This window comes from Vespula vulgaris, chromosome 8 (assembly GCF_905475345.1).
Source record: "Vespula vulgaris chromosome 8, iyVesVulg1.1, whole genome shotgun sequence".
Classification (NCBI taxonomy): domain Eukaryota; kingdom Metazoa; phylum Arthropoda; class Insecta; order Hymenoptera; family Vespidae; genus Vespula; species Vespula vulgaris.
The window spans coordinates 6,660,709-6,682,805 of record NC_066593.1 but is presented as its reverse complement, the minus strand read 5'-3'; the positions used below and the strand labels follow the sequence as shown (position 1 = coordinate 6,682,805).

At 37.1% G+C, this 22,097-nt stretch overlaps 1 protein-coding gene and 1 long non-coding RNA gene across 2 annotated transcripts in view; one reads left to right on the top strand and one right to left on the bottom strand.

Moving 5' to 3' along the window:
* LOC127065520 (uncharacterized) overlaps window positions 1-19,683 on the top strand; it is a 30,568-nt gene extending 10,885 nt beyond the window's left edge. The window contains exon 2 of the mRNA XM_050997969.1: window positions 18,726-19,683. Coding sequence (XP_050853926.1) covers window positions 18,726-19,683 — 958 coding nt within the window. The remainder of the gene's footprint in view (window positions 1-18,725) is intronic.
* LOC127065521 (uncharacterized) lies at window positions 17,715-19,577 on the bottom strand. The gene is made up of 4 exons (XR_007782113.1): window positions 19,441-19,577; window positions 19,139-19,249; window positions 18,704-18,871; window positions 17,715-18,565 (listed from the first exon to the last, which is right to left on the bottom strand). It is a non-coding gene; the product is annotated as an uncharacterized LOC127065521 (long non-coding RNA).
* Window positions 19,684-22,097: the final 2,414 nt, after the last annotated feature.

Here is a 22,097-nt window from a genome sequence, read left to right as displayed (position 1 = left end):
CGACGTTATAGCGAATAATGGCTGTGTCAGAAGAGTTTTAGATTTCCGATCGTGAATTATAAAAGTTTTATCGTTAACTGCGGAAGTCGAGGGTAAATTCTTGAATTTCCTACAAAAGAGCAAATGAAAGTCGAAGGGAGGAAACCGAACGACAGTCTCACGAAACTCGTCCGAGGAACTCCAGCAGTTTGTCAGCGTTCGAATATCCCCTTTTTCTGCAGCATCCCAAAGCATGGCTCGGTTCTTCTCGATATATACGATTGGTAACCCGAGAAAAAAGCAATTCCATTTAATGCGATCGTTTTTCATCGTTGCCAAGGCGAACGTAATGGCAGACTCAAAAAAACTGGTATCATTTCCTCCATGCAATTTTGTGAACGGCCAAAGTATCACGATGCGATCACGACATCGATGAGTTCTCACCACATAGTCACTTACGTACGTATATATACACGCAAACCTTGTTATTCCATGGAACCGTTAGCAAGAACGTGTCGGCGTATTCACGAGATACAAATTAAACGCCCATATGAATGTTCTCTCTGTTATTAACGTGCTAAACGACACGAAATATAACGGTCTCGTTACGCTTTCGAAACACTTCAAAGGTAACAGATACTTGACAATTTTGTTACATATTATTAAACGAACAGGTTTTGTATATTTATATATTTGTCAATTTCATCTTGGAAACAACTCTGAGGATTTGATGAAATGGCACGAATATTATCGTTTTCAAGTGCGAAAAAGCGACTTAACTAATTCTCGACTTTGCAAAAATTCATTTAAATGATTAAATAATCAAATGAAATTAACAGAAATTTAAAGAAAATTAAGAGAGAAATAAAAAAAGAAGAGAATGAAGTAGTCAAACTCGAGAAATTTTCGAGAAAAATTGATACATTTTTGATAATATCAATTTTAAAATAAGACCGAATACAAATTGAAATTTTTCGTCTGAAATGAAGAATGTCGGGACGACGGATATCAGGGAATTTCTATAACGTCAGATTTAAATGAGATGAAATGTAAGAGGAATCCCGAGGATGCGGAAAGAGGGTTGGGACTCGGCACTATAGAAATTCCATTTCGCGAAATAAACGTAACTCCGTCTCTCGGTTTCTTTCTGTCGTCTCGAATTTCATCTCACCCTTGTATATCACTTTTTACCAACGTGATTTATCAAGCAAAAGAAACGTTATTCGTAAACGATGAAACTCTTTTAGGTAGATAAGAGATAGTGGTTTGTTAAAAGAAAAATGAGGTATGGACAATGGTGGATAATTTCTTTCAGTCTCTCTCCTTCTCTCTCTTCTTTTTTTATTTTAATTATCCTCCTTCTACTTCCGACTTTAATTATCATTAAAGTAGACATCGTAAATTATAAAAAGATACGTTCGACGAAATCATTTATCTACACGCGCGACACCCTTGTAGATACTTATCATTGAAGATCGTTCAAAATAGACAACGTTGGACCGTTTGTCGTGTCTTAGAATCTGCCTTAGGAAAAAGCTAGACGAAGCACCGTACATCTAATCGAAGAATGCATCTACACGACGTAGTTACATGATCGAACTCGTTGCTACTTAAACGATAAACGACGATTAACGACGAGAAACAAGGAAGATCATAATTATTAGACATGTTCGACTAACGATCAAACATTTACTTTAATTTGTTCGCGGAACAACAATCTCGATATACGAAATTAATTATGCTCAAATCGTACGTCATTAATCTTTCTTTTTTTCCGCGATATAAACGAATAATTCAATAAAATATATAGAAAGTAAATTGATAGATGTGATACGTATATATAAACAAACATTGTATAAATTACAGTTTATTTCGTGCCAGATCTTAAACATTAAATTTAAACATATAATTTACGATATTAATTTGAGTGAACATTTATATCAAATAAAAAACTATTCCAGTTATAGAATTTCAGCAATTCTTTTTTGTACGTCTTTGCTCATCGCAGATGTATGATATTAGGATGAGAAATCTATAATATTATACTCGTTACTTAGCAACTTGAAGAACAAGTATCGATAGAAATAAGAAAGAGTATAGAAATGTGATTAGATACGAACTGCGAAAATAGTCTATCAATAAGTATGTAAATTAATCTCTAGAATCGATTAAAACGATGATACCGATCATCGTAAATAGTAAGCATAAAAATCAGTAAACGTTCGATTTTATCGATCTCTCGACGATAATACCAGTACTTTAATTTTCGCGTTTTGTTTCGTTTTGTTTCGTAGCTTTCGATTTTATGCAGCATCAAACGTTAAGTACGCTTTTACAAGCGTAACGTACAATTTCTTTTTTTTTTTTTTTAAGGGAGTTCAAAAGGCAAACGAGCACGAAGCTGAATATTTAAGGGAGATAAAAAAGTTTCAAGATCATCCATTCGATGCGTCCGTTATCCAATTATCGGTGATAACGACGTTTCTCTTTTGTATTCACCGATCTCTCTCCCCTCCTTTTTTTCTTCCAAATATCTCTCCTCCACTGGTGCGTAACGTGTAATCAGAGTTTACTGCCGAAGACGTATAATGACAGGGTTAGGCCTAGCACGCGGAATTAACGATCTGGGAATGGAGCTTTGGGCGTAGCTCTCTGGCTTTTCGCTTGCGTAATTAGCTTTTCACGTAGGTATACTCGAGAGAACTTTGTACATTGTACATGTATATGTATGAGAGAAGAGAAGTTGTACAGTAAATTTTGGGATAAGTTGTGTTCCTAAAAGTACAGAGTTGTTTCAGTTAATTTCTTTTAATTGGTTTTACAAGTGCAGTTTGTTTATTTTTTTTAACCTTTTTCTCCTTGTAATTAATTTTTATTCATTTTTTAATTTATTCGATAAAACTCTTTCTTTTTATTTACTTCTTCGTTTTTCCAAACATTTTAAAGTAGCCAGACACAAATAAATCAAGCAGAAGCTTTACATTCATTACTTTCTACAAAATGGATTACCTTATATAAAGCACATATAACATATATATATATAAATACATATAATGTATATATAGCACTTGTAAAATATTACTGGTACAAGTGGAAAATTCGTACCATGGAACATACCAAAAGAAGAATTTCCATACGAAATATTTTGGATGCTTAGCATGCGCCGAAAGAACGGATAATGGTCTTTGTTAATCATGATTGGTTGGAAAGAGGGAGGTAGTTTCGACTGGTGTAGGGTCCATACGAAGACTAAAGGGCCGCAAGCTTTACGTCGAAGTTCTTCCTTGCTTCCTTTTCTCGACGTAGCGCTTGAATGGAGCACAGTGTTGTGGGTTCTAAGGTAGGAAGGTGAAGGGAGTGAAAAGAAGGCAAAGGGGATCCTTGAGACAAATGGTGGAGGCGGGGAAAAAGGGAAGTAGAAAAAAAAATGCTTAGCGGATGTTTCGGACGCGGCTGGCTGCTTTACGTTCAACCTTCTTATTCTCTTTCTCTCTCTCTTTCCTTTCTCTTTCCTTCCTTCTTTCTTTTTTTTCTCTTTTTCTTCTTTCTATCTTTCTCTACTTTGTTATCTCTTTCTTCTTCATCCTCTCTTTCTCACTTTCTTTCCTACACTTTAGCTTCGCTTTATTCTCGTTTCTCTCCTATTGTTTGCGTACCTCTCGCACGGATCGATTCTTTCGAAGCTTCGAGATCTCGAACGTAAATCGAAGTTAGGAACGTGTGAAAACAGAATTCCAATACCGTCAATACGTTTCTCGATTTCCAAGCGCGGTAATCTACTTATTTACTAGAACCATATCGTGTAGCTCAAAACCATTGAGTTGGTTGCTGTAAATCGTCTCAAGTTCGTTCGGTGGTATATAACAGAGCAGAATGATCAATATAGGGATTAGGTACACTGAGAGCAGGGAATAGGAATCCCAAAGGGTCCCCTATTGCCTACATCTTTGAATGCAAACAGGTGTGTCCATTGTTACGACCCTTCTCGTGGTCCTCGTTTTTACGTAAAGTCGTGTCTTCCTTTCCCGCCATCCTTCCTCTTCATCCTCTCTCTCTCTCTCTCTCTCTCTCTTTCTCTCATTCAACAACATTAATTTCAACCTGTCCTTTCGCACGAGCGCGGAGAAAACAGGTAGCTAGCACGTGCTACTCCCAAAACCCGATGATCCTGATCGGACCGACCACCCTTCGTTTGGAACAACACGTATAGACTACCTGTCTTTTTCTTTTTCTTTTTCTTTTTTTAGGAACTGTAACACATAGGAGATAAATTAACACGTTTAGAATGAATAATGGTTTATTAAAATCCACCGTCTTCATCAAGAACATTCGAGAAGGAACTTCTCAAATCTTCTCGATTGTCTTTCTCTTCCGATTGTAAAATTGTAAAGGAAACACATGAGGCAAAAAGAAAGATTTTTCTTTTCGTCAAATACGAGTTCAGGAACGAAATTCTCTCGAAGAAGTTGGCTTCTGTCGGCGCGAACGGTAATTCAGTTTAGCACAAGAGTCAATTTTTCGCAAGACTCACGCGATCAATCACTCAACGACATCGGCGTTCTCCGTTGAATCCGTCGTCCGTTTCTTTTTCCTCTTCTTTCTCTTTTTATTTTGATTCTTACCGAAAGGATTCCAAAGCAACAAACGAAACGATTGGAATCAACAAACAAGGTATAAAAGGCAGAAAGAGAAAGAGAGAGAGAGAGAAAGAGAGAAAGAGAGAGGATGAGAGAGAAAGAGAGAAAGGAAAGCGAGAGGAGATAACTACTGCGTGATCCTTTGTACAATGTTACTTCGTCCGACAAAAGAATGCATGAAAGTCCATCTCGCTGGGTCCATCCTCTCACCGATCTTGACAATGGAATTCCAAAGGAAGTTCTCTTTTCTTTCTGCCGCAGCTATCAATGGGCAGGTAACCAATGGTCGTCGAACACTCTCTTGGTCGATGTGTGTTTCTTCTTGTTGTTTTAATCCTTCCGCGTGTATAGTCCGACGTGGCACAAGTAAAGGTAAGGAATAGAGAAGGAAGGGCTTTTGCTCGCTGAATCCTCTTTCAATGTCGCTATACTCCAAGCGAGAGCATTTGCATAATCTATAAAGCGGTATTATATGTTGAATAAAGTCTCTCTCTCTCTCTCTTTCTCTTTCTACATCGTAAGTTGCGCTTCCGTATAGCTTCATTAGGTCTATTTGGTATCGCCCATTGGCAGCCATGGTTTGGATTATAATTCTCCGTGTGTGCATAATGTTCACGGAACGTCTGAGATTTACGCTAATCTGGTTAGTATCTAAATAAGTAACGTATTTTATCGCTCGGATTTGTTATTCATTCTTGAGTAATATTTACGAAGGTCGTTGTATTTCTTCGTTCTCTTTTTTTATTGTTTTTTCTTCTTTTTTTTTTTTATAAAACATCTACATCAAATTCGATTTAACATTTCAATCGGAGATAAGAAGACAGAGCCATTTCTTGTTTTTCCATGGAACTTCGATGAACTAGTCTGGCAAGCCTATTTTTCCAAAAGACTCGTTTTCTTTCACATCCGTTCGTTTTCGAGAAATCGACTTCTTTGGTACGACTATCCAGACGATCCTTATCCACGCTAAGCTTTTCTACATTTTCTTTTCTCTTATTCTGTGTCTACGAAGCACCTGTTTGGAATATTTAGTCTCTAAACAAAGTCATGCAGGTCTTTGCTCGAAGAGATTCTCAATTATCGTGTTTCGTGGGCGGGAGAAAAGGCTTAGAAGAATCTTGTTAACGACGATAGCGTTAATTAGGTATAATCTGACATTTATTGCTTCGTACTCGTTATGAACATTGAGAATGACCGTGATTCCGGTTCTGCTATTATATAAATCAAGATATTCTTAATAAGAACCAACACAAAATCGCGATAAAACCGGAAAGTTATGAAATTATAATTAGATGTCGCCACGATGGTTATCGATTACAAAATTACTTAAGTAATTACAAGAAAGTAATGTAATGTAGGTGTAAATGTAAATGTGTGTGTAAGAGAGAGAAAGAGAGAGAAAAAGAGAAAGAGAGAGGGGGGAGAGGGAGCAAGTTCAAGAGCTTAGAATACTCGTCTTTAAAATTCTTCTCACATTTCTCGGAAAGTGCACGTTTCTCACAATGTTCTCCGCCTTCTTCCTTCACTTTCAACATTCTCATCGAAACTTGGCGCCATTCTGCTTCGCGATCGGCGATAGACACGATCGAGAGACTTTGCATGGAGTTGTCTTCTCTTTACTTGGTCTGTAGCCTTCGAGACTTATATCGATGTTCATTTAGCCGTCACGGAAATGTCTGAAGAAATAAAAAAATGGCAGGCGTGGGAACGAGATTCCAAAAAGAAGAGAAGAAAGAAAAAGAGAGTGTGAGAGAGAAGAAAATCTTCGTGTTTCTTCCTCGTACGATCGGAGAACCCGATTAATAGGATTCCGTTAAAACAGCCGTAAAGTCTCGTCACGTAGACCATGCATGCCTTAAGCTCGTTAATAGAAGGACAGAGCATGCTAAAGAAAAAGAAAAAGAGAAAGATAGAACCTTGTTTTCGCATCCCTTGCGATTTACAACGCGATAGACCTCGCGAACTGGCGAAGCCACTTAGAGTTAGTTCGCTTGTTCGCGTGTAATCTTATTGAAAAGGGTCGAAGATCTTCGCTCGACCGCAAAACACTGACATGATTGCATGATGATTGCGTGTTCGACAGTGTACTGGAACTGGACCAGATTGTTAGAGTTCCGAAACAGAAAAGAAATGAAAGTATAAATTTCGATAATTTCGATGAATATACACAATCATATATATATATATATATATATATATATATATATATATATATATCGAAATTATCGAAATTCATACTTTCATTGCTTTTATGTGTGTATATATATAGCGGTTCTACCTTGCAATTTTATACCTTCTTATCGAAACGATGAAAGCGACAGAGTAGAAGAGACGAAATAAAGAGATGAAAACTCGTGTCGAGAACGATAAGGATGATCCAATTACTCGAATGATAATTAAGAGATATTATTCACACGATCGATACTTGGAGGTACGACTGTCGAGTGCGAAATACATGTTTCTTATCTCTATAATTTATTCGTTGTTCCTTGAAATTATCTTCTTCGTACGTTAATAGTAGCAAAGTGTAAAACCAGTGTAACATGGATTCGAATGTTCAATGAAGTATTTTCTTAAACAAATTTAATATTAACTAATTGACTAGCGTATATCTTATAATGTTCGTACAGGAATACGACATATGATATAGTAAATCTTAATAATGAACTTGTGGATACAAGTAACGATAAAGTAACATTTATAAATAGAGCGGACATTTATAATATCTATTCGTTATAAGAAATAAACGTAAATTAAAGATTGCTTGCACGTTCTTTGGCGTTCAGTCACGTCATAAAAACTAAAATAAATAGTTGGGGTAGAATAGATACACGTTGTTCGTCAATAAATAACAATCAAAGATCGTAAGTTACTTTCTTAAGCGAGCCGGCAGGTGTTAAAAAGACGATTCCAAGAATCCATAGCAGTATCCGTTAATCGCAAGGAGAAGACACTTCCTTAAAAGGGATTCGAAACGTGGTTGCAGCCAATTACGACGAGTGACGAGCGCTCTCTTTCAATGTCTCGAAGAATTCTCCGGAAGGCGGCGACGCGAAGAAGGAAAAAGAGGAAACGTTTAATGGAACGATTCCAAAATCGAGAATCAGCGGTACATTCCGATGCGTCTTTCTACGAGTGCGAATTACTTCACGAGTTCGTGACGTGCTTCGTCTTGGCGCCATTAATATACTAATTCGTTAAGTAACTATTAATTAGTTGGGTCGAGATGTACACGCTAGGACGACGAGCTTCTAAAAGTTTCTTCCTTCACGGATGTCGTCGCTTCGATCCAATTAGCTAATTAATGTCTTGTGAATCCGGCTATATACTATACTAATTAGCCGATTTATTGGTGCGGAAAAATAGAGAGAGAGAGAGAGAGAGAGAGAGAGGAAAAGAGAGAAGCAATAATCCTACATTTATTTTAGAAAAGTTTGCTGAACGATAGGACAATGTAGATTCTCTTCATCGTAGTTTCTAAGCATTGTCTAGCACGATGTAGGTATTTTAGTTTTCTATGTATGTACATACATATATGCCAGTTTGAATGCATTCTGGTTCCATCGAGGGAAGATACTTCGACCTGTTATGGAGACGGAAGAGGGTAGAAAAGGGCTACGTGACCGAAACAATACGAAGCTTGAGAAGGTACGTTTTCTCTCAGCGGCTCGTAGCAGTGTTCTTTTGATGCTTGGTAAACTTTCCTTGTTCTTTTCTTTCTCGCATCGTAAATCTCGCGGTTCTCGTCGTGCTGCTAATTAATATTTACCGTACCATGTTTCTACGTAAAGAGTAGACCTCGTAAGTTTGAAGCATCCACGTTGTATAAAAGCTACAATTATTTCTCGAGTCTTTCGACAAAAAATTGAAATAAAAAAAGAAAACATAAAAAATAAATTTGTTCGGCATAATTTAATTATATTAATACAAAAAAAGACAAAAAATCGAAAAAAATTAAATTTAAAAGAATTACATTATCGCCAAACGATCGAATATAACGAATCGATTAACACATAAAACGAGTTCGTATATGTAAGTATGTACATATATAGCACAAGCATTTAGTCCCCTAAAGTTTCTCTCGAAGCCATACATCTTGGATAGGTACTTTCCCGATGGGGCTGTTTCAAGTTCCACGTTTGAACTAACATCTTTTCCTTTCTACATCACGGACCTTTTTCCAACGACCTTTCAGAGGTTTCTCCTCGTTGAAAACGAAGTCCCGTGTGTAGTACTAATGGAAGTCTATGTTGTAAATAAGGTACGAAGATGAGACTCGGTTATTTATTTAAAATTAATCTTCTCTTTTTTAAGTTTCATTTAATTTCACGACAAGATAATATTTCGTTTTATTTCTAATCGCTTTGGTGTCTTTAACTAAAAATAAAATTTTATTCAACGCCCGCGGTAAAACGGAATCAATGATCTGTAAAGAAGAACATAACGATCCTATTTACGCCGTAACAATAATTACGAAGGAACGTGCATGGTCATTAAGTCTGGCTCTTGATTATGTGACACAAAGTAATCGCCGTGGCTCGTGAAGAAACATTTTGCCTTATGTTTGCTCGTCGATCTTCTCTTGCTGCAATTCACTTCCTTTCTCTCTTTCTCCCTTTCTTTTTATCTAGCAAGAAAACGTGTTCGCTCTGCTATTCCTGTTTTTCCTTACGCCGTTTCACAGACGAATTACCTTGGCAGCCTCCTTACCTTCGTCGAAGTATCAAGCTTATGATTCAGCTTGGAATTTCTTTCTCCGTAATTTTCGATTAATGACATCACGTCAGAAGGAAATATATATATCAATTTTTGAACTTTCCATTTTCCTTTAAGGCAGGGAATCCCAAGTACGGTTCACGGGCCAATTACGACTCGTAAACCTTAGAAATGCGACCGTCATATCAAATTATCCGCGATTTTAAATTTATAGAAATGATGAACTGAAGAATGTTGAAATCAAGACTTCTTATCGCAGCAATTCCTTATTGATTTTTATAAAAGATTATTTTTCATAGAATTTGAACGTATTTTTCCGTGACAGTTTCTTTTTGATCCGCTAAATATTCTGGAATTTACAGTTTGGCCCATCTAGATAATACTTTGGGAACCCCTGCTTTAAGATAACGACGACATATTTCATCGACGTTTTATCGACAAAAGAAAAAAAAAAGAAAAAGAAAAGAAACGACATTTTATTAATATTCACGAATTTTACTTGCTTCCTTGCACACGAAATTGATTTTCCCGTGTTATTAAACTCGTGCCGGTGATCAGGATCCAAGGAATGTTCTTTACCATTCGAGATACCAACTCGATACGGAGAAAAACGAGAATCGATTATCTCCAAACAAATCCATTCCCTTGTCCTGACTCATTGCGGCAGGATTATATACGACTACATCGTTCCCCTAAGAAAAAGTAACAAAAGAATTAATCGTGGCCACGACTTAATCGATTTTCAATCTTACGTGTTTTCTTATGAGTCATCTCGTATAATCGAAGGAAACTAAATAATCGAATAAATATCATTAATAATTCGAATGAAGTCGAATTATTAACGATACGTTTGCTCCTGTACTCGAATAGAAATTTAAATACGATTTCTTCCATCTTCATTGAGAAAGAGGATGGGGAAACAGTTAAGGGAGACAATTCTTTTTGCCAGGATCGACATTACTTTTCTTTTTTTTTCTAAACTACGAACGATCCTTCTCCTTTATTTTTTTCGATCGTCCCTTCCGTCGTTTCTTGGCAATGTCTCGTAGATTTAATGGGCCGTAAGGGAATTTCAACGTTTTATCTTTCTTTCCTTCTTTCTTTCTGTCTTTTTTTTTTTTCTTACTTTCTTTATGAGGCGAACCTAGAATAGACGATGTTCAACTATGAAAGTACTCCCTTTTTATCATTTCTATTTCTTTCGGTTTTTTTGCTTCGCTATTCTCGTCCCATTAATCAAGGATTGCGTAAAATTGCTCGACACCCTGATCGGTAGCACTATGTATAGATAGTATACATAGATAGATACATAGACTGCTACATCGATATATAGTACTATGTATAGAATGTTAGAGCACAGAGAGGAAGGGAGGAGAAAGGGAAGGGCAGTGATCGGTTGTCGATGGGCACTTCCCTTTTCACGCCCGGTACCTTCTAATAACTTTCGTCGCGCACGGGCCGCAGCTGTATCGTGGCTGCCATCCCACGCCAAGCAAATTAATCTTCTACTTCCTTCTGTTCTTCTTTCTCCTCGTTTCTTATATCTTGGAATAGGTAACTGATGGCTATATCCGATAAAATTCTTCTTTAGCTTTAGATCGATCCTGACGTTTTCTCGAAGCACTTGGAATTTCTTCTTAACTTTCTGCACAATAAGTGTACGAGCGAATGCTTCCAATGAGTTTCCTCATTCTTCTTCAAACAAGAATAAACTTTATCTCGCATATAACACGAATAGGATTGATCGATAACAATTGTATTGAAGATTATATTCTGAAAATATTTTCGAAGATAAATTTATTTAAACGATAGCTTCTTCTTCGGTATTAGAAAAGAAATTCTATTATATGACTCGATGCAGTAGTTTACGATGCAATTAGAATTAATTAAAAAAATGCGGTTCGCTGTATCTTACGATTAGTACAAGACGATAAACTCCGACTATATAGGAATATATGTGTGCGTGTGTATGTAATTGGTCTCTTTGATTATATTTTAAGTCCTAATCTAAAAAATAAACTACAGAGGAGATACTCCGTTTGTTGTCTTTTTCTTATACTATCTCGTTTAGCACGAAGGTACGATTCCACTCGTTATCTACGATGAGCATTCGTGGAGTCGAGACAATTCACATCTCGACGATATATGTAATCGAGGGGACGAGTGAGCTAAGGTATCGGCATGCGATGAGTCGACCGGTTCTTTTCTTCTAAAAGGATCGTTAAATGGACGACTCCTAAGTCCGTCTAAGAGAAGATGCCCTTTCTCGTAGGGTGCCTACCAAGGAAGAGAACCTTTCTTGGTTTCCGACGTCGTGTTCTCCTGGAGAGATACATGGAAATCCTTCTGAATTCTCGTTAAGATGGCCGAACCGGTTGTCGACCGGTCGACCCTTCCTTCTTGGTTAGGATGTCTTTCTCGAATGTACTTTTCCTGCTCTAGGTCTGCGTTTGTGATATTGATTTTGAGCCGGTGCGTCTGTGGTCAGGGTCAAAGGTCACATCGCTTGACTTCTCGAACCCAACCAGAGAATATGCGGTGATCGCATCGGGCTTTCGCGAACGATCGATCATGTTCGAGGAAGTGATGGATGAACAAATTGATTTACATGAATTACCTGTCAACGGTTTCCATAGATTATTAATAACATTATTATTTCGTTTTAAAAATATAAAGATAGAGAGACAGAGAGTCATCGTTATAATTTTATGACTAATGAAGTATCAGTAAATGATTATTATCTCGAAGAGTTTATGACTTATTCAATTAATTCGAATGATGGAATTGTTTAGAATATTATTTTTATTAAAACATGTAAATGTGTTTTGTCTTTTCCCTCTCTCTCTCTCTCTCTCTCTCTCTCTCTCTCTCTCTCTCTCTCTCTCTCTCTTTCTTCTTTTCTTTCTTTCTCTGTCTTTTCCTCTTTCTATTTCTCTCTTATCTATCTATACATCTCGTACTCTCTCCTATTCTTATTATAATTAATTTCTCGTCTATGTTGAAAGGAAACATCTAATTTGATCCTCGTTCTCGTTTTAATTTCACACAGCTGTTCGAGAGCGAGTAAGAGTCTAGCATTATGAAATAACTGATAGGAAATATCATCGGAATAGTCAAATAGAGTCAGTATTTAATTCTTTGGAATGGAGAACATGCTAGGAATGTAGGAATCCTATAATCGACAAGAGTTCTAAGCATCCAAGACCTGCATGTTCGGAAGGAAGGATATAATTACAGAGCACCGACCGACCAATAAATGCGAGTTAGTCGGCACCCAAACAAATCCAGACGCATTGAGATTTATGGACGTCACGTCCGTTCAACCATTTTCTCTGCAACGAAAGCGAACGCCCTGTGGTTTAGGACCGTGAAACATATTTACACACACACACACACACATATCACATTTGTAATACAACTATATATATATATATATGCATAGTAGTCGAAGATAAAAATCGAAACCAAGTTCATTGCCATCCATTTTGAGTATACCTATTCGGCCATTATACTTTTATTCGAAGATTTTTCGAAAGATGATGATGAATCGAACATCTAATTGAAATATATCCATTTTCATTAATTTAGTTTGAAGCAACTTTTAGTTTATAAGTTTTATAAGCGAAGTTCTCTTAATAACTTGATTTATTCATGTAAACGTTCGGGATAAACATACGGAACCAGTTGGAGCATACTTTCTTACGTTAGAGTTATTATCGACGCGGTCTGCGTTCATTATTCATACACGTCGTACTTATTATCATGCGGTAACATATGCGGAAAGGATGTCACGTAGGAATAAGAAATATTCTCTGAGCTTAGGGACCATCATTCAATGACAGAATCGATCGTTCGCGAATTTGGCGAATGGAGAAATTTATTTAGTGTTTCTATTATTAGAAATACGATTCGTCGAGTTTATTTTTCTCAATCTTCTATACATAGTTTCAAAAACGTAGCTCTCTTAAATTCAAATTAGATGTCTATGTATTTATAGACTGTATAATGCATATTTATTTCACGTCCAATACTATTTGCTTGCGGTAGTAAATCGTGAAGTTAAAAAAAGAAAAAAGAATAGACCAATGCTATCTCATTCTGATTAACGAGAGTGCATATCTATGTCTTCTGTCAATACACATTTACAGATCGTAATTTTTCTATTTTCATGCCTTTAAAATTTCGGCAGATTTGACAAATGTCCAAGTTTTGACACGATTTAAACACATGTTTATCTATTTACTTATAGGCTTACCCTGTGAGCTCGCACAGTGAAAAATTTGTTCCAATTTGTAAGCCTGATAAATATTCCGAACGTAAAGCGTAACTCACGAGTCTTGAATTATGCAGAACGATAAATTCAGCACGTTGTCTGATTATCTCACGTGACTCGCAACATGGTGGGATGATCTGGTAGACGTCGAATTAGGCTAAGTGGCTTTTCCAGTTTCTGTCAAGACAATACATATTTTAGTTTTCTTTTTCTATCTCTCTCCTCTCTCTTTCTCTCTCTCTCTCTTATAACTTATTTCTGTCACGGTCTCTCCGTCTTCTCAGCTACGTTCTTCGTTCTTTGTAAAATGTAATCGTATGCGTACGAGCGTGCACGTGGACATGTGTAGCGTTCCTGGCACGAGAGAAGTCAACGCTGAGATCGAGTTATACGAGCGAGAACCTCGCGTGGACACGAGGCTACGTTATTCACGCCAAGCGTAGTATGTTTGCTTGGATCACTAAGGTGAACAAACTCCTTCTATTCCTTCGGTGTCACGCTCCAGGATATCTCTGCGATGTTCTTCGAATGATTTCTCTGCTACTACGAACGATGTCTCGAGCACGAAACTATGTGGGAAGATTAATGGCCGATAAATTTAGTTGCAATTTTTTTCATTAAAATACCAGTCAACTTGTCTTGGAAATAATCGAAGAAATATTACAATTTCTACAAAAATATTTCATATCATTTCTGTTATATCGTTTCTGTTATATATTTTATTGAAACTAAACCCGCTTGACGAAATATTTCGATATAATATATCGATATTCTATTTCTTTCGCCTGAGTAGTTAGATTCTGATCATCAAAAGTGTCTCGGTATCTCCGACATCAAATTCCATTCGTTTTATGGAAATTCTTGCGACGGATATTCCAGGAATCGCGAATATTCGGGGATCTTGAGAATCAACGCGACCGATCTTCGATATCTAATACTACCTCTATAGATTTTGCTGGTATCGCGTGCGTTAGCACGCGCCATTATTCAAGTTCCGACCCCTCGAAAACTTCCAGTCCCTTTGACTCAGGGACTGCAATTATTTTTCTCATAGCTTTTATAGTTTCCTGATTTTAGGAAATGATAGAAGATACTAAGAAAAGCAGGTAGTATGTTTTCGGTAATTCTTTGTTTTACGAGGAAGCGTTTCGTTTGACATTGAAATAACGTAAAAGGGCAGATACGATTATCGAACACGTCGACGTAATTTGATTAAAATTATACCAAAGGAATTACATGATCACTATAATTATTATGAACAAGATTTCACACTTGACACGAAAAATGGAAGGAAATCTATTCATAAATAGAAAGAAAGAGAGAGAGAGATGATATGTTGCAGAAACTAGTCGTAAAGACATACGATTTACATAATAATAATTGTATGTCGTAACATCAATTTCCGCATTACCGTTGGTTGAATGTAAAGTAAAAATTATGATGTGGTCGATATAAAAAGAGTATCGGATAGTTGGACGAAGGTCTTTTAACTTCATAATTTCGATGGGGATTGTAATCTCTCTCTCTCTCTCTCTCTCTTCCTCCCTCTTCATCTCTCTCTCAAACTCCAGCACGTTAACTCGACCAAGACACAAATTATAGGCTTCGCGAGCCCATTACAACCCTGCGGCAACCACCGTCGTCTCATCGCCTCATCCACCTTACCCTTCCTTCCTATTCTTAACCCTTCAAAGAAAGGTATTTTGCTTGCGTTGGAACGCACTGGCGAACTGCCGCGTTATTCTCTCGTTTAAGCTTTCACGTGATCGTACCCAATTTGTATTGGAGTACGAAAGAAAGAGAGAGAGAGGAAGAAAGAAATAGGATGGGGTCAACGAGTTGTCGTTTAAATTCGATAACTTACCAAGATTTCTGATACATCAAAGATATTAAATAAGAACGCTTTTCAAGTAACATCATATTCACCATCGTGAATCTCAATTTAATACTTGTGTCCGAAAAAAATTCTGATGTTTAGTCATAATACAAGACATCGGAGTAATATAGAACTGGAAAGTATTATGATCGATATCGTTATTATTAATACTATGATTATTATGACTATTATTATTATTATGAAGGGTCTATACGACTTAACCCAAGTGCACTTATAGCTCCACAACTTATCAAGAGCAATTTCGATAATTCTCCTATGATCTCTCTGTAGACGTTTAATCCAAAGATGGTAAGGAAATAAAGACAAAAGGAAAGCGAGATGGGTACCGTAAGGAGGTGTGCTAAACTGGCCGATATTCCGAGTTATTAGAGTATTATTAACCGAGAAATCAAGTGGATGCTGCGTAACCGCCGATTCACGTGATGATCATGAAGATTAATCTCGACTCACTGTAAGATGCTACACAGAGATTTCTTTTCATTTGTCATACGTCTGTGTGTGTTAGTACGTGTGTGTCTTATTTACTCCTCTGTCTTCTCATTGCTGCTGTTGCTGTTTCTGGCATCCACCACCTTCCACTTCTTTTTCTCTTAGATTCTTTCCTCCAGTCATCTCTCTCTCTTTCTCTCTCTCTCTTTCTCTCTTTCTCTCTTTCTTTCTTTTTCTCGCTTCTTCTTTCTCTCTCAGGGTCGCCTCTTCCGCGTTCCATCAACCTGCCAATCCTGTGCTTTCCTCGAATACGTCCGGCCATAATGGGCCACCGAGGAGAGATTCTGCGTTCCTGCTTCGCCTTCGGCCTTTGAAATCAACCTTCGATGTGTTATTTCGCTATGCGATAAGAGGAAAACGTGCCTGCACGGGTAATAAACAAGAATCATCTTTAGAGCAATCAAATCATTCCGATTTGATCATTTCAATCCCCACAATTTTTTTGTATCATTGATATAATGTGTTAATTAACTTAAATGGAATCAAATTCGAGAATCTTCGTATACCATTTCCAGACGTACAACGGGTTCATTCACAAGAAAGCTTTTTTTCGTTTTTCAAGGATCGTTCGTTGGTTTTAAAAAAAGTCAAAGTATCACAGGAGACTATCTCTCTGTCTGAAAGCTCTTGCGGTTGTATTGTACTTTGATACGATCGCTAATGGCCAGGATTAAGTCTAACGTAGGGTAAAAAAAAAACGAAACCAAGATTCTTTTCACGCGAAGGAAGAATAAAAGAGAATGAAAAATAAATGAAAAGGGAAGCCAAAAGAAATGATCCTCGAAAGTATAATTAGAATTAAACAGTCAAATACGATTATGGTAATTATGAAAGTATATGGTAGAGTGTTCAATAGGTTCTCTTGTCAAGTTTTTCGAAGAACCAATTCACCCTTTTTCGCGGAAATAACGAAATCTCTCTTTCTCTATCCCTTTATTTTACTTTTTCCTTTCATCGAGCAGCGTTTATCGTCATCCTTCTGCAACAAAAGCTTCGATAGCCCGGAGTACTCGAAGTGACGACCATGCGAAACGTTCGCCTGCGATGTGATGGAAGGAGGAATAATTTTCCAACGAGGGAGACGCCTGGCTGGCGTATTAATTCATGGACATCGCGTGACGGACGTCCCCAGATCTCCCTCTTTCTCTTTCTCTCTCTTTCTCTCTCTTTCTCTCTTCAGGATGGACGTTGTCCGATGCAAAACGTTTACTCTTTTGCCAACCTCTACCCAACCCAAGCCCACCTACCTCGTTTTTTCTCCGCAACAACGTCATCGTATAAACGAATATTTAATTATTCTTTTATAAATTCATATTTGAATTTCTCCTACTTTAGTCCTTTATTGTTTCCAATTACTTATTGGTGTTACGTTTTCGAGGATATGCAAAATTTTTTGTTTATCTTTATCTTTATTAAGGATAAAGAAAAACTTTTAATCCCGTTTGAATGTTAATCGTAATAACGTTATTAGAAATTAATTATCTTTTATTTATGGTCTTCCCTGTGAATCAATGTGATATTATTTCATTTTGTATTGTTGCAATATCGTATAGGATACTTACTCGTATATACCATTTCACGGTTTTACTGTATCGATCGTAGAAACGCGAAAAGAAACAGAAGATACATTGAGTTTTGCGTCGAGTTAAGAAAATAGCGGTGAAGAGTATAGTAATTATGAAAGCATATCTCCGTGTGGTGAGTAATTAAGAGGGAAAGATGATTTATCATCCGTACGAACGCATGTTGAGTTGTTTTACACTGGTAGAATATTACGAAGAAATGAGTATAGTACCTATCTTCGAGATACGAAAGTTTCGTGTTCATTTTATATCTAACAACGGTCTTGATAACATAGATGAATAGCACTAGGCAACACGAAACGATTTAACCTCTGTAATAGACCCTTTAATGATCAAAAAACGTTTATCATGAGTACATACTATACTTCATCGTTTAACAGGTAATGACTCTGTCGTTACGTCTAAATCGTATAACAAATCTATTTAATTCATCGGCTTCTTAGACCTTTCAAATAATCAGATTCGATTTCCGAGAAAGAATCAAATGTTCGATTTGATTGTAAAATTGTCGAGACGGCTCATTAGAAAACTCGTCACTTTCACGGTCAACGTCTAAGTAAAATTTTGCTTTGTCTCTTTTCTTGGATACGGGAACCGTATTTATGGTATGGCAGGTGGTTTAAAGCTTCTATCCATCTCTCTCATTCTCTCGTTGTTCTTACTCCAATCGTTTCTTCGAGTAGCATCGGTCAGGGTCGTGCTTGGACTCCTTGTTCTTCTTCTTTTGGACTTTACGACGTGGCAGCCGTGATGGATCGTTCCTTAAGACGACATAACTCTTTGTCCTCCTCTTCTCTCCTTCTAGATTTCTATCCATTTTCCTGCCTCGCCAATCTACAACGATAATGTCGGTGTCTTCGAACTCGCAAGATATTCCTCACCCCCAAGGCACCCCTTCTAATTGGTTACCCGAACGAAATAACGACGTACGACAGTGCGACAGGAACGTCCATAAATCGAGTCAACGTTCTGTGAAATCGATCAGTTGAACCTACGATATAGTAATAGAAATATTAAGAGAATGAGCTATGGAAATGCGAAGAACAAGAAATCGTAGACATTGAACATTTATAAGGGATATTGATAAATATTTGATATGAAAATAGTAGACAGTTATTAGAACACGTACTGACGATTATTTTTTATTTCAGATTACATCTTCTGAGTGGTAGTCTCTTGATCATTTCCACTGGCATTCTTGCGATTGGCGCCGAGGATGCTCCACCGTCCTTCGAGACCGTCCATACCAGTAACGCAGCTATCTTGAACCGTCTTGGCTTGGCACCCCTTCAAATCCCTGATGGACATCACAAGAAACGTTTAGCCGGTCCCGAACCGCCTGGATTGAATTCCCAGACACGAATTCATCAACCGTACAGTCGTCGACACGGTCATCGGGACAGTCATATTTACATCGTCAAACTACCAGCCAGTCCGCCGTACTACACGATCACAAAGCCTCACAAAACGTCGAAGGATGAAAAAGTAATCAAAACGGGACCGAATCTTCCGGTTGGTTTTCATGGTAACGGCAAGCCAGCGAAGATCTATCATTGGAACTTACCTCTGGTGAAGAAGATTACGGAAAAGAAGAGACTCCAAGCACAATTACGAATGGACCAGGCTAGGAAGAAGTTGGAGGAAAGCAAAAAACATCAGCAATCCGAATCGATTTCTATTGATAGAGTCAATTCGGTTTTAGACAATACCCATCGCCAAGACACCGAGAAAAAGAGAATTATGCATAAGATTTTACCATCTAAACATATAAGAAACAATGATAAAAGATTAAATTATCCCGAAATAATCGATAAGAAATCAGATTCAGCCAAGAAAACTATGAATAGTTTATCGACGAAGACTTACAGGCTCGACGATTCGAATATGCATAGAATTCATTTGACCAACGAACTTCACGGCTCAAGAAACACCTTGCCGAAGGTAAAGAAACACCGGAAGAAGGCGGCCATGTCTTATTATGCGCCAATCACAAGCAAGACAGGCTCTACCAGCATCCACAAGAATTTCTCCGGAAATGGCAAGCCTAAAGCGTTCTACGTAATAGAGAAGAGTCGTAAACCCGTCTACTATCATCCCCTGTTGCCTTAATCTCCAAAATCGTTCTTCGCAAAGTCATGCACAATCCATGAACGACCTAAGGAATCTGTTAACTTTAGTAGATTCCTCTTCGCCACTTTGCTACTTTGGTTAAACAGAATCATGAATGGTCGTTTGTTCGATAACAGGAAAAAGAACGAGAGAGAGAGAGAGAGAGAGAGAGAGAGAGAGAGAGAGAGAGAGAGAGAGAGAGAGAGAGAGAGAGAGAGAGACTTAGACTATGACCTCCGTATCAACGTGTGGTCAATCATTATTCAAGGTCACGCGTATCCTACAAACCGTTCCATTTCTATCACAGTTGTTAGAACACATTAGGTTTAGGTCGAAGACGTTTCTCTCTTCGGCGAATGGAGCTTATGTTTAAGATAGATTAGGTTTAACTTACGTGCATAAAACGGTGCGTCCGTTCGAGTATCGGATCGATCGATTATAATTTAAATTCAATTATTTTAAATATCTTTTCACATACTTCTTAATCTTCCCCGTAATTGTATAACTTTGATCGAACTAAGATAGGCGATTGGAACGACTGAAAAGAGAAAAACAGAAGCAAGATCGGAAAGAAAGTTTTTTATCGTGTCCATAAAAATCGATCGGTCTTGAAAACTTATCAAACGCACCAAGTAAATCGACCTTACGACCTTATTTCGACGTCGACGAATAGTTCTGCGTTGGGATAAGGTCGAACGGTGATGTTTCTTCTTTTCAGTAAGAAAATATCAAAGCTCACTTTCTCGTTACTAGATTAACGCTGTATAATTATATTTTTCTAAGTATAACGGATACTTTTTTATAGCCTCGCTCGTCTGCGAACGATCTCTTGATTGAAAACAAAAAATCTATCATGAAGAAATCGCACGTATGGACGATGCCTCGATAAAGACTGGACAATATATTTCTTCGTGGAAGGTATGCACGTCTTTTTCTACGTCGGATCGCGCAAGGATCTTTCATTATACTGGTTTTGCTATCGAATCGCAAGAAGAGAGCGACACGAGATCGCATTTTTTTATATTCTTATATAGACGTACGAAGATAAGAGAGATGGACACATACACACACACACACACACACACACACACACACATATTATATATACATACGAAATACATACATACATATATACATATATATGTATGTATGTATACATGCCGTACCTACAACATACATATATATGTATATATGTCTACATGCCGTAGAGAAGCAGTTTAATACAAACGAGCCACGTCGTGTGAGAGAAACAACATATTATGTATTTACATTGACCAACAATTTTTCTTCTCCTCTCACGATAAAGTTCGAATATAGTACGTATCTATCTACATATGATGTTACTATCGAGATAAAACATTAACACGATCGTTGGCTCGTTTTCCGTTTTCTATCGCGTTGATGGGTGCAATCCATTATTTCGCGTTACGTTGTACTTGTATATCCCTAGTAATAGTGGACATTATTTCGACTGGTTACTTATTAATAGGCATACCTATTTTTCTATCTACGTATTTTTAATTTATATCGATTAGTCAACTATACGTAAATACTATACTACGTTTATGGGAATTTTCGATTTATTTGTTAACACGATGAAAATGATCATTATCATTATTATTATTATTATTATTTTTATTATTATTATTATTATTATTATTATTATTATTAATATTATTATTATTAATTTTCAAATGCTCCAAACTATTAGTACGAATGAGTAAGTACATATAGTGTTATGTAATGACACACATACGTACACGAGCGTATACACAAATACACAGTTAATATTAAAAAATAATATCGTATTATCAACTGTATGACGATGATCGTCTTTGTATTCAAAACAAAAAAAGAAAACTTTGGCTATGCATCATAATTAAAGAGAATTGTAGAAATCTTATGGGAGTTCTCTTCACTAAATGAGAACCACTGTTTGCAACCCGTTATAGCATACTTACGATAATATCAGAAGGCAGTAACGCAACAACGACGGCGAGAAAGACTTCGTCCGGGCCCCCGGGCCTATATTTTTTGGTAATTGATCGTATAAATTCAAATTTGCAGGAGAAACAAGTTTTTCTTTGGTATTAATGCCGCAAGAAAATTTCTCGTCGAGCGTGATTACCGAGAAATAAAGACAAGAGAAGAAAAAAAAAGAAGAAAAAAGAAAAGGGTAAGAAAAAGAGCGGTCCTTTTTACAGCAATTTGCTGAATTCAGGGGGAATGTATCTTATCTGTGTTGACCAATCAGCGAATGGTAATTAGAAACACGTGTCTTGTTTCTTCCAAGACTTAGACTGTCAATTATCATAATCTTAGCTTTATCAAAAGTAATACGAGTATCGTCGGTTCCAAACGATTTATTACGTTTTTATAAAGTACCCGTTGTTCCTATTTACACATTTATCATT